Source organism: Camelina sativa, chromosome 4 (genome assembly GCF_030686135.1).
Source record: "Camelina sativa cultivar CO46 ecotype springtype chromosome 4, ASM3068613v1".
In the NCBI taxonomy this organism is placed as follows: domain Eukaryota; kingdom Viridiplantae; phylum Streptophyta; class Magnoliopsida; order Brassicales; family Brassicaceae; genus Camelina; species Camelina sativa.
Genome location: NC_141883.1, coordinates 25,300,869 through 25,312,123, shown reverse-complemented (window position 1 = coordinate 25,312,123; position 11,255 = coordinate 25,300,869). Strand labels below are relative to the sequence as shown.

The 11,255-nt window shown below is 35.8% G+C and overlaps 3 protein-coding genes across 4 annotated transcripts; 2 read left to right on the top strand and 1 right to left on the bottom strand.

Annotated features, from left to right (window-relative positions):
• Positions 1-40: 40 nt before the first annotated feature.
• On the top strand, positions 41-1,351 carry LOC104781664 (acetylglutamate kinase, chloroplastic). Its single transcript, XM_010506385.3, has one exon. The coding sequence runs from the start codon at positions 41-43 to the stop codon at positions 1,088-1,090; it is 1,050 nt and encodes a 349-aa protein (XP_010504687.2). The 3' UTR covers positions 1,091-1,351.
• A 1,261-nt stretch (positions 1,352-2,612) lies between these two features.
• On the bottom strand, positions 2,613-5,469 carry LOC104781662 (guanylate kinase 2). The gene is made up of 11 exons (XM_010506383.2): positions 5,107-5,469; positions 4,833-4,873; positions 4,612-4,725; positions 4,443-4,519; positions 4,228-4,357; positions 3,783-4,145; positions 3,583-3,704; positions 3,366-3,501; positions 3,239-3,284; positions 3,056-3,149; positions 2,613-2,960 (listed from the first exon to the last, which is right to left on the bottom strand). The coding sequence occupies exons 2-11, from the start codon at positions 4,833-4,835 to the stop codon at positions 2,876-2,878; spliced, it is 1,170 nt and encodes a 389-aa protein (XP_010504685.1). The 5' UTR covers positions 4,836-4,873; positions 5,107-5,469; the 3' UTR covers positions 2,613-2,875.
• A 3,276-nt stretch (positions 5,470-8,745) lies between these two features.
• Positions 8,746-10,440, top strand: LOC104781661 (remorin 4.1). 2 transcript variants are annotated; one of them, XM_010506381.3, is made up of 2 exons: positions 8,746-9,696; positions 10,038-10,440. In XM_010506381.3, exons 1-2 carry the CDS (start codon positions 8,998-9,000, stop codon positions 10,236-10,238), a joined length of 900 nt encoding a protein of 299 aa, XP_010504683.1. In that variant the 5' UTR covers positions 8,746-8,997; the 3' UTR covers positions 10,239-10,440. The 2 variants fall into 2 exon arrangements, with proteins under 2 accessions (XP_010504683.1, XP_087366805.1); XM_087510679.1 differs by having other exon boundaries at positions 8,872-9,660.
• The last annotated feature ends 815 nt before the right edge of the window (positions 10,441-11,255 follow it).

Here is an 11,255-nt window from a genome sequence, read left to right as displayed (position 1 = left end):
TCGCCGCCGCTTCTTCCTCCTCCTCCGGTAAGGTTCAGCAATGGCCACTGTCACAACCAATGCTTCACCTAAACCCTTCTCTTTATCTTTTTCCAATCCTCTCAAATCCCTGATCCCCACCAAATCACCATCACTCAACTATCCACCTCGCAAGAACCATCACCATCACCGTCTAGGTTTATCAGTAAACGCCTCCTCCGTATCATCACCGCCTTCACTCGCAACCGTTAATGCTCCTTCACCGGATTACAGAGTCGAGATCCTCTCCGAATCATTACCCTTTATCCAAAAATTCCGAGGGAAAACCATAGTTGTCAAATACGGCGGCGCGGCAATGACTTCGCCGGAGCTTAAATCATCAGTCGTAAGCGATCTCGTTCTCCTCGCCTGCGTCGGTCTTCGTCCGATCCTTGTTCACGGTGGAGGTCCTGATATTAACCGTTACTTGAAACAACTCAACATCCCAGCTGAGTTTCGCGACGGGCTTCGTGTGACCGACGCCACAACGATGGAGATCGTATCAATGGTTTTAGTCGGAAAGGTTAATAAGAATCTTGTTTCGCTTATTAACGCCGCCGGAGCTACCGCTGTGGGGTTATCAGGACACGACGGTCGTCTTCTCACTGCGAGACCTGTTCCCAATTCAGCTCAATTGGGTTTCGTTGGTGAAGTTGCGAGAGTTGATCCATCAGTACTGCGTCCGCTTGTTGATTCCGGTTACATTCCAGTGATTGCTTCCGTTGCTGCTGATGACTCTGGTCAAGCTTACAACATCAATGCAGATACGGTTGCTGGGGAGCTCGCTGCTGCGCTTGGAGCTGAGAAATTGATTCTGCTGACTGATGTGGCTGGGATCTTGGAGGATAAAGAGGATCCGGGTAGCTTGGTGAAGGAGATTGACATAAAAGGAGTGAAGAAGATGATTGAAGATGGTAAAGTTGCTGGTGGGATGATCCCTAAGGTGAAGTGTTGTATTAGGTCTCTTGCTCAGGGAGTTAAGACTGCGAGTATTATTGATGGAAGGAGACAACATTCTCTGCTTCATGAGATTATGTCTGGTGAAGGAGCTGGTACTATGATTACTGGTTAAGTTTCCTATATTGGGGTGATCGATCATCAAAATCGAAAGTTGAGGTTTTTTTTTTGTATTTGGGTGTGCCAGTGTTTGTTCATTAGAATGTCAAATCTGTGCTATAAGCTTTATGATCATTTCTGATTTGTCTCCAAAGACAAAAATTTCAGCAGTTCTTTATGGTTTGCATATGCAACTTTGATGATTGTCCTTGTTGTTTTAGAAAGTTCACATTTTTGGAGACAGTAAACTGTTCTAAGGATTAGCTCTGTTTCTTCTTACGCTTCTTCAATCTTTATCTTTTGAAAGAACATACATATCATTCTGATCCAAAGGATCATGCTTGGCATATTGGTTCTGCTAACATCTTTCTTATTGCCCAACTGATCCAAGTTAGTCGGTATAGACACATTCTTGCTGGGATGAGTACATCGAAGAACATTTTCAGATCCTCCATGATTTTGGTTAGGTCCTGATTTTATTAGTAGCTAAGGCTCGACTCATATGTTGTGTACTTGTGTTTGTATCATTATGTAGTCAACAATTGTTACTAAAACTCTCTGGCTTATAGTACTTGTTAAAGTGCAAAGACTCCACTTTACACTTTGTCTCTGCTTCAAATTGACCCACCTAGAGACGAAATGTATTGGAATCTGATAGCATACACAAGTCACAACATGTCTGGCATCTCTCACAAGTGACGACATGTCTTCCCTGTCTGGTCTCGACTCTTTCTAGTCTACTGCTTCTTTGGTATTCCGGCAAACTACTAATGTTTCGCTGGACCCTAAAATTTCGTTCTTAGGCTTTCATTAGCCCAATAATATAATTTTACTTTCCAGTGTCGACTGACCCAGCGAGAACTGCTGCACCAAAAGCGATACTTCACCTCCGTGGTAGGATATGGATTGGCCCCAGAAGAGATACTTTACCTGCGCGTGAAAGGCACACGCCTCTGTCTTATTGGTATCGCAGATTACAGAGTGTCACCGTGACGACACTGTCACGTGACTAGTGTGTGTGGTCGTGGTGGTGAGTAGGACGTGAGAGGGATGGGCCAATAAGTGCATAATCGTCATCTTCAAGTAAAGTGAAACTGTGGTGAGCTACAACGAACCTTCCTTCAATTTATTTACACTGTCACCGACTTTGGAGTTTGGACCCACGAATCAATGCAAGTTGCAAATCTTTCGAGGACCCATTTTAGCTCCAAAGTCCCACAAGTTGGTCTCTTTTTTTATAGCTTTGTCTTCTTCCTCTCTTATTCGAGATGTTTTGCTTTAACATTATTGGCTGATTTTAAACTGTAAACTGGCACTAACTGCCATCCTTCTGTCCAAGAGGATCTTGAGTCATGTACGAAATACTAAACACTGTACTGTGGGATCAATCTTTAATTATATATATTCCCAACTCGATGTTAAGTTGCTTTGTTTGTCCTATCCCAGTAAGGGGAATCTCAAGAAACAATTGCAGAGATTTCAAAAAAATTGGTACTTTCCATGTCCTAATAACACCAAAAGAAAGGGTTCTTTCAAGATTTAGATTAAACAAAATCTTTATCAGTAAAAGGAACAAAAAAATCTTATTCCATCATCTCTCAAAAGAGATCATGACTTTTTTTGAATCATCATCATCATAATAACCATAATCATCATCATCAGTACCTATCTAGTGAACACATAAAACTACCTTTCAACCGCGGAAAAGCCTTAGTTTTTTTTAAATAACGAGCAGTGTTCATCATCATCATCTAAATGTTTCCTCTTAAGCTTTCCACGGAGAAAGAGAAAAGACTCTTTGTCAACTGGACTTGACCGTGTCCAGAACGATCCCTCTTGTTCTTCCCGGTGCTCCCCCGTTAATTGAAGATAAATCCAACACAATCCTGCCCACCAAAAGACGTTTGATTAGCAAACTCTTATAGAGAATCATCAGTTTAAAAATAAATTAAAATAACATTAATCGGTTTAGAACATGTACATGTTATTTTTGGTTCCTTCTCCTGTTTCTTGAATCAAAATTTTTTCTTCCATCTTTGTTACTGTGTGCTCCTTGGGAAGATTGATCCCTTCTACTGCTTTTATCAAGCAATCACAAAACCCATCAGGCTTCCTTTCCTACTTAATTAGTATATACATTGTGTCTACTCTATTGTTTTATTACCTTCTACGCCATTCACAGGAGCATGATCGTCTATCCCCAAGAGATTCTGAAACAGAGAGCCATTTGTTGTTTGAAATGGAAGTCAATTAAGAGGACTTTGTTCATAACAAAAGGCGGGTTAAGTCACCTTAAGGTTCTTATAGCATTCCTCAAGGTTGTCATTATACAGAATGTGTTCAAAAATGCCTGAGGATTCCCCCGCTTTGATCTCTGCATCAGCGTTTCTAAGCCGCTTTTGGATCTGCTCCTCTGTTTCAGTTCCTCTGTTTTTTTCAACACTTAAAAAATTGAGAACTTGCAAAGAAAAATCTAAAGAAACAACAACTCTAAATTCTAATCTTTACCGGGCACGGAGGCGATCTTCAAGTTCATTCATTGAAGGAGGACATACGAATATGAATATCGCATCTAGAGAGCTCGCCTTCACTGACCTCGCTCCTTGAACATCAATGTCAAGAATGCATCTCTATATGCACAAAAAAATTGATCATTTGATGGATCAACGCCAATGACAAAGAAGATACAGAGATGATCGTTTTATTACCTTTCCAGAATCTGTAACCACTTCAACGGACTCAATGCTGGTTCCATACAAATTACCATGAACAGATGCAAACTCAAGAAACTTCCCATCTTTGATTTCTTTCTCCATAACGGTTTTATCAGTGAAATGGTAATGAACACCACACTTCTCCATAAACCTCGGAGCTCGAGTTGTGTGGCTCACAGAGAACCCAAACATTGAAGGAAACTCCTTCATAAGCATCGATATCAAAGTTCCTTTCCCAACTCCAGAAGGACCGCTAATAACGATAGGCTTCTCTGCATTACCCCTTACTCCTTTACTCCAAGCAACAACCTCTCTTCCTAGCAATTTCTTTTGTTCCCGTACAAAAGAAGTATCCACCTATATGAATATACAAAACATATGAGAATGAGAACACAAGAAACTCTACACTAGAAACATCGATATCATTCCAGAGACTAACCTCAAGGAACCAAATGGAGTCATCAGAAGCTGAGCCTTTTTTGATAACCAAAATCCGACCATTCTTCAGAACAATGGCAGAGTAACCCTTGCAGGGCTTAGGGCCAGTACCAAGAACAGAAGGACTAGACCTGGAAAAATACTCAAAGTGAATACATATCCTTAAAGATTCAACACTAATGGAAACAGATCATGATAGCAACAACGAACACACACCACTTGTTAGTGATTTTGTCATGAATCTGAACACCAAGGAACAACGGGTTCCCTTCATGATTTCCACCAATCACAAACTGCAAAAGATAAAACCTTGAGATCAAATCAAAGTCCAGAGAATTAAAAAACAGTTTCACATTCTAAAACATCAAAGACTGAGAGAGCTTACGGATCGATCCCCAATTTGAACAGATGTATCTCTGTTTTTAGGTTCAGATTTGACACCAAAGCCATTGGTGTAACCATTCTCCAGATGATTCACAAAAAAAGCTGGTGCTTCTCCCTTTTAACAACAAATCCAAAAACACAAAAAAAACAAATGTGAGAAATCTATGAAACAAAGAAGAGCAACGAAGTGAATCGCGCCAAAAAAAAAAAAAAAAGGCTCACCATAGAGATTTTTCTATGCCTCCAATAAGACACAATACAGCCTGAGCAAAATGGCACATAAGCACAAATATAAGAGTTCAAAACAAAACAATAAATCTCAAATTCTTTAAAAAAAAAGTTAAGACCTTTTCTATGTTGTCTGCAGAAACAATATAACCAAAACAAAAAACAAATGCAGATTCAACAAAAGAAAAAACACAACACATTAGAACCATGAACACAGATCTCAGTATAAAACGATCTATTAAAAAAAAGGAGAAGCCTTTGTGCCTACCTCGAATATGAAACACCGGGAAAACGCAAGAGGAAAGAAGAAAGCTTTTTGGATCGAATTGGGTTATTAGCAGGCGAGAAGATGCGAATTTATAATCCGGAGATTGGTAAGAAAAAGGGCCAGAAGAGAGAATTGAGAAACAAGTTTTTTGGGGTTGCTTTTTCAACAACAAGATTCAGTTTTTTATAGTATTTGTTATATATCTCTCTGGAATTTTCTGGCTCGGCTACACAGAAGAAGAATATATAGATAGATAGATATATATATATATCAGCTGTGCATCGTCGACGAGTCCCAAGACAACTTGGAGACAAGCGGCCGTGACGGTGTGTGTGTGTGGAAAGCTACCTCTAGGAAATCTTGGAGGTTTCTTTATAGGTATTACCGTAATTATATAATTATTAAATATATTTGTACTAATTATTCTTAAAATAACGTTTATAAATATTTTTAAGAAAGTTGTCAAAATATATATATATATATATATATATATATATATTTATAAGAAAATATGTTTTTAATAGAAAAAGCTTTTTTGGTTGATTAGATGACATTTCCTATAAATTCTTTGTGTGGAAGGTAATAACAAATAAATGGAAGGAAAAAAATGATGAAAACTGTAATTTTGTTTTACCAATACTCATGGGAGCAAATTACTGTATTACATATTTACTCAGTCAACGTATATTAATTGTTTGAATTTAGAAAATATAATATTATTGAATTTATTAGTATTATGTTTAGTCAATGATAGCTCAGTTATTTATTTATTTAACAAATAATTTTAAATTATAATTTTCAAAAAAAAAGAAATAATAATAGAATGAAAATACTTTAGAACTAGATTTATTTTAATAACTTATTTGATATTTGTGTTAATTAAATATTATTATACATAATGTTGAAATAAAGCTATTTGGTAGTGCTAACTTCACAGAAAGACACCAACTTTTTTTTTTCTTTATAGTAATTTTGCACTACAATTATAATTTAAAACTAATTAATTTTGATTTGTCTGTAACTAAGTCAAGTGTTATCATTATTGTACCCTATATGTATGGTGTTATATTTTTTTTTCTGCTGTTTTAATTTAATTTTGTGTTTTGTATTTTGTCAATGATTTTTCTTAAAATCCAAATGCTATTCTTAAGAAGCTGATGTTAATTAAAAAGGGTTTTACACGAATTAAGAAAAAATAATTACTAATTTGAATATATTATTTTATTGGGTCTCACCAGAAAAATTAGAATTAGATTTAAAAATCTATTAAAGCATAACTTACAAATATAAGATCTAATAACACTAGAATTTAAAATCGTGGTCTAAAATTATTAATTTATTAACGATGTAATAAGGTTGGATTTCAATTCTATTAAATTCATGATTCAACAATTTAAAAACAAAAATTGAAATATTTGTATTAAGCTAAATTGGGTTTGGACTTGGAAATTTATTTTTTTGTTGGAAAAAAAAACTATTTTAACCCTTATTTAAATGGATGAATTGTGGTTTGGAAATGGATAATAGTAGGTAGATCCCAATGGTTGGGACTTGGGCATGTACTATACGTTCATTGCATTTTTATCTAAATTAAAGTACTAGTATAGATTAATTGTTTAAAAATGATGATACAAAGATGGTTGATACAATCATTTTCACCATGTAAAACTTTTATAGGTTAAAGAATATGGATATGATTTAAAGTAATCTTGTTAGATGACAAGCCAAAAGTGGTAGAATTTTGGAAAGAGATTAAGACGAATAAAACAAAAGGGTTATAGTGAGTTTACGTAGAGAAGAAGTTGATATATTTAAATATAGTTACGAAGAATGTGAAAATGAACCAATAATGTTTAGACAAGGGCCATATGGGATTGGTTAGAAACATGGGATTTGTCCCCAAAAATTCAAACTTCTATTCAAACATGACATGAATTTGACCAAACCATCAATCCTCCAATTTTGAATATCGGAAAGTGGATAAGGACATCAATTGTTTTCTTTGTCCTCGTCTCTTTTTTTTCTTTTTGTATTTTAACATCCTCTTTTTCGTTATTCCAATACTTTGTACAAAAGACGAGTCCACTATGACCCTTTGGGAAAAGAATATTTATCCATGATCGATCAATTAATTCTCTTTTAGCATCAATTATATAAGCCGGAAGGTTTGAAGTTTCATCGGTTATAACGTGTTAACCGAGTTTGGTCAGATTCGAGCTTTGAAACATGAAGGTTATTTTGGTTATAAGTATTTAATTTTTCAGAAAAACTGAACCAATCTACTACCAAAAAAAAAATAATAATAATCCGCAGTTAAACTAAATCAATACAAAAACATATAAATGTCTAAAGAGTGTGTGGTTGGTGAACTATTGGAAACAAGACTTCAAGGAGGCTTAACTGAGAAAGGTTTTGCTGTTTGGAGGCATTATATTGTTATGTCCTGTCTATGCTTTTTTATGATAATATCATAATTAAGATACTCTCGGGATTTTGACTATTTTGGTTAATTCATTTTGAATTACCTGAATTTCACTTTCCTTTCCATCGGTTATACTGATTTGATCTTATTGAAATTTCATACCATGTACAGAATCATATTAATTTTAGGGATGTGGATATGGTTAGCGTCTAAGCGATGTGGCCTAAAACCAAATGTTGTGGGATCATTACATGATGAAATACTATAACAAAGTGATCCAGGGAAGATTCCATTTTAGTTCGGCTAATTAGTACCCTTTTTCTTGTAAACCAAAAAGATAATGTCTACGACTAGATTAAATGCATGTATAAGACAACGTCGTGGACTAGGTCGTCGCGGATGCGTTAACGTGTTTCCGACGTCATAACCACACTGTGTCAATATAGTTTTGTTGGTTTTTGAGTCGTTTCTAAAATTCCAAGCGTTTCGATACCTTTGTTTTGTACGTTGGCAATTTTCTAATTTTGACTGGTATACGTCAGTTTCCTTCCATTATATGTCAACCAAAAAAAAAAAAAAAACACACCTAGCCTCTTATCATATGATCATGACTAGTTGATTGGGCTCTGAATGACACAATATGATAATTAGTAGCCCATGTCCAGCCATAATGTTAGTTGTCCATTACGCCACCCTTTTGGGTACGTTAGCTAATAAGTGAAGTTTTTTTCCAAACGAAATACCAATTAATTTGGGTCAATGAATCAGAAAATCTGAAAATGACAATTGACAAGAAACAATATAATTAGCAATTTAGTAATTGAGAATTTGACTCAATAACGAACATTAATCTGAATTGACATATAGGATACGTAGCTTACACTACCACTCACTTTGTGCCACGTAAGTAACTTTTGTTACGACAAAACACGTGTCATAAGCATTATCTCCATTTTTTGGTGGCGGGTCCTATTTTTGCCGACACTTCTCGCACTACTACGATCATTTATCTTCATAATATTCCTATTATTTTTCTAATTAAAGATCTCTGACGATGATTTCCAGTATATATATAGAGAAATAGTAAACGAATTTAGGCTAAAAGTGTTAAATAAATTGGGAAAATAATTACATTTAACACAAATAATTAATTAAAATTTCCACCGAGTTGATTAATTATTTTCTTGCTAAAATATCTTCCAAAGAACACGTCTTTCGTAATTGAAGTCGCATAATTACTGGACGAACGTAGCTTTCATGGAAAGGACTTTACACTTGTTATAACTTTACCTCTCATGTAAAATAAACTTGTAATTCGTTACCCAAATTATATTAAAAATTCATAATCATTGATTATTTATTCCTTACCTTGTTTCTTCTCCTTCCATCACCCTAATTAAATCACACACATCTAAACCATCCACATAATTACAACAGTCACACTAGTCCTACTTCCAACTCTCAATCTCATGTTGACTTTGTACGGTCAAGAAAGGTCAGCGGACACCACCACCACCGCAAGTACGGCTGAGGCTTCCGATAGCCGGGATGAGACACCTTCGTCGGAGACCGTCGTGAGAGATATTCACGCTATGACTACGACTACGGAGCTTACTCGGCCACAACAAAGAGGAGGAGGATACTTGTCTCCGTCTAGGTCTATTGCTTTTAGCGACGGGACTGCTTCTTCCGGCGAGAATTTCACCACCGTGAGCAGAGAGTTCAACGCTCTAGTCATCGCCGGCTCTTCCATGGACAACAACAACAACGGGAACAACCAATCAAGCAGTGGTCATCGTGACGTCATACGTGACGAAAGGAACGAGCTGACTAGGATCGGCGAAAACGACGACATCGGTGATCATGATCATCAGGTGCCTGAGGAAGATTCGAATCCTTGGGCGATCGTACCGGACGGTTACATTAACCGTGACGGTTCGGAGGATAATAACATCGTGTTGACGTCAGCATCAGGTGGTCAGAATCGGATGGTGACGACTGCTTCGGTGCATATGGTTAAGAGGGAGGAGGTGGAAGCGAAGATAACGGCGTGGCAAACGGCGAAGGTGGCTAAGATTAATAATAGGTTTAAGAGACAAGACGCCGTGATTAACGGTTGGTTGAATGAGCAGGTCCATAAAGCTAACTCTTGGATGAAAAAAATCGAGGTGACTCATGTTCTGTTCTTTTCGAAAATCTTAGTTAGATTCGATCTGATTAAGATAACCAAGTGACTTAGGCTCTGTTTAGGTTAACATGCGTTTCTTGAAACTGTTTGCGTTTACATGAGAAACAAAAATAATTTAGCAAAATCTATGTAACGTTTTAAATTTTTCCATACTTTTTTTTTTCCTTTTTGCTATAAACGTGAACAAGCGTTCCTCTTTTCTTTGGATTTTATTGTGATGTTTTGAGATGTGTGATGCATCAATGTAATAAAACGGTCTAAAAGACTCATGAATATAGTTGGACGGTGGATTATGCAATTGATGCACGTATGTGGATGCAGAGGAAATTGGAAGAAAGGAGAGCCAAGGCGATGGAGAAAACACAAAACAAAGTGGCTAAAGCTCAGAGGAAGGCAGAGGAGAGGAGAGCCACGGCGGAAGGAAGAAGAGGGACTGAGGTTGCTAGGGTTCTTGAAGTCGCTAATCTCATGAGAGCCGTGGGACGACCTCCGGCTAAAAGATCCTTCTTCGCTTTCTCCTAGCTCGTTTTGATTATATCAAAATTTCTCAATATATGTAGGCTACAGCTACAAAAGGACCATTTTCTGTTGGCAATCAATGTGTATATATATATTGAATGTAATGGTTTTAAAGTTACTGATAAACATTTGTAATTGTATGCTTTCTCCCTTGTGTACCACAATAAACTGATAAAATGTTATTCGTGAGCCATAAATTTTATTACATGTATCGTTTTTTCCTTCCATATGTTGAGACTGATACGACTTGGAGTTTCAACGAAGAAAAAAATAAAAGATTGAAGCTCGCTCTTACTCTCTCTTACTTTCACTCATGTGTATAATAAGATTAAGAGCTTAAATAAAAAAAATGTAAAAGACACCACAATTTATTAACACAAAACCATACTTGAAATCCCACTAAAAGATTGCTCAAGGGACCCTTAAAATCCTTTTAGATACGAGGGTCTATGAGTCTATGACAGTGTGTATCTTACCAGACTCTTTTATCTATATATACATTTTTGGAGACATTTATGAAATAAATCATAAAATTTATACCTATTTACAAGCATACTATTAGTATTAATTATTAATTATTAATTTATTTAATTAATTAATATTAAGTTTCTATTTTTAAAAACAAGATTTTCCATCCTAAATAAATTTCCAAAACAATTGGAACCACTCTCTTTAACATTAAGTAAATTTTATAATTAATTTAATTTATATTAAGTATCCAATTTTACAAAACAATATTTTCTCCATAAACAAATTTCCTAAACAATCGGTTTAATCAATAAACGAATTGATTTTCGATCTTGGAGGAGGATCTGTGGCCAAGATTTTTGATCTCAACGTATTTAAAACTAATTTTTACTTTCACAGGTTTCATATGATGAGTTTTTGCGGATTAGAAATTTTTGAACATGTTACCAGACCCGCCTAGCATGACGTGTTTGGACTATAAAACCAACACTAAAACTATTAGTTTATCTCATATATACTATAGATTTGTAATCATATTTTTGAAAGTTAACT

Bases quoted from the DNA above. Each gene is read 5' to 3' on its own strand.
- LOC104781661 (XM_010506381.3), top strand. From the start codon at position 8,998: ATGTTGACTTTGTACGGTCAAGAAAGGTCAGCGGACACCACCACCACC. The intron at 9,697-10,037 runs GTGACTCATGTT...ATGTGGATGCAG, and splicing joins CTTGGATGAAAAAAATCGAG to AGGAAATTGGAAGAAAGGAG.
- LOC104781664 (XM_010506385.3), top strand. From the start codon at position 41: ATGGCCACTGTCACAACCAATGCTTCACCTAAACCCTTCTCTTTATCT.
- LOC104781662 (XM_010506383.2), bottom strand. The intron at 4,358-4,442 runs GTGTGTGTTCGT...GTATTTTTCCAG, and splicing joins GACAAAATCACTAACAAGTG to GTCTAGTCCTTCTGTTCTTG. The intron at 3,285-3,365 runs GTGACTTAACCC...TCTCTGTTTCAG, and splicing joins AATGCTATAAGAACCTTAAG to AATCTCTTGGGGATAGACGA.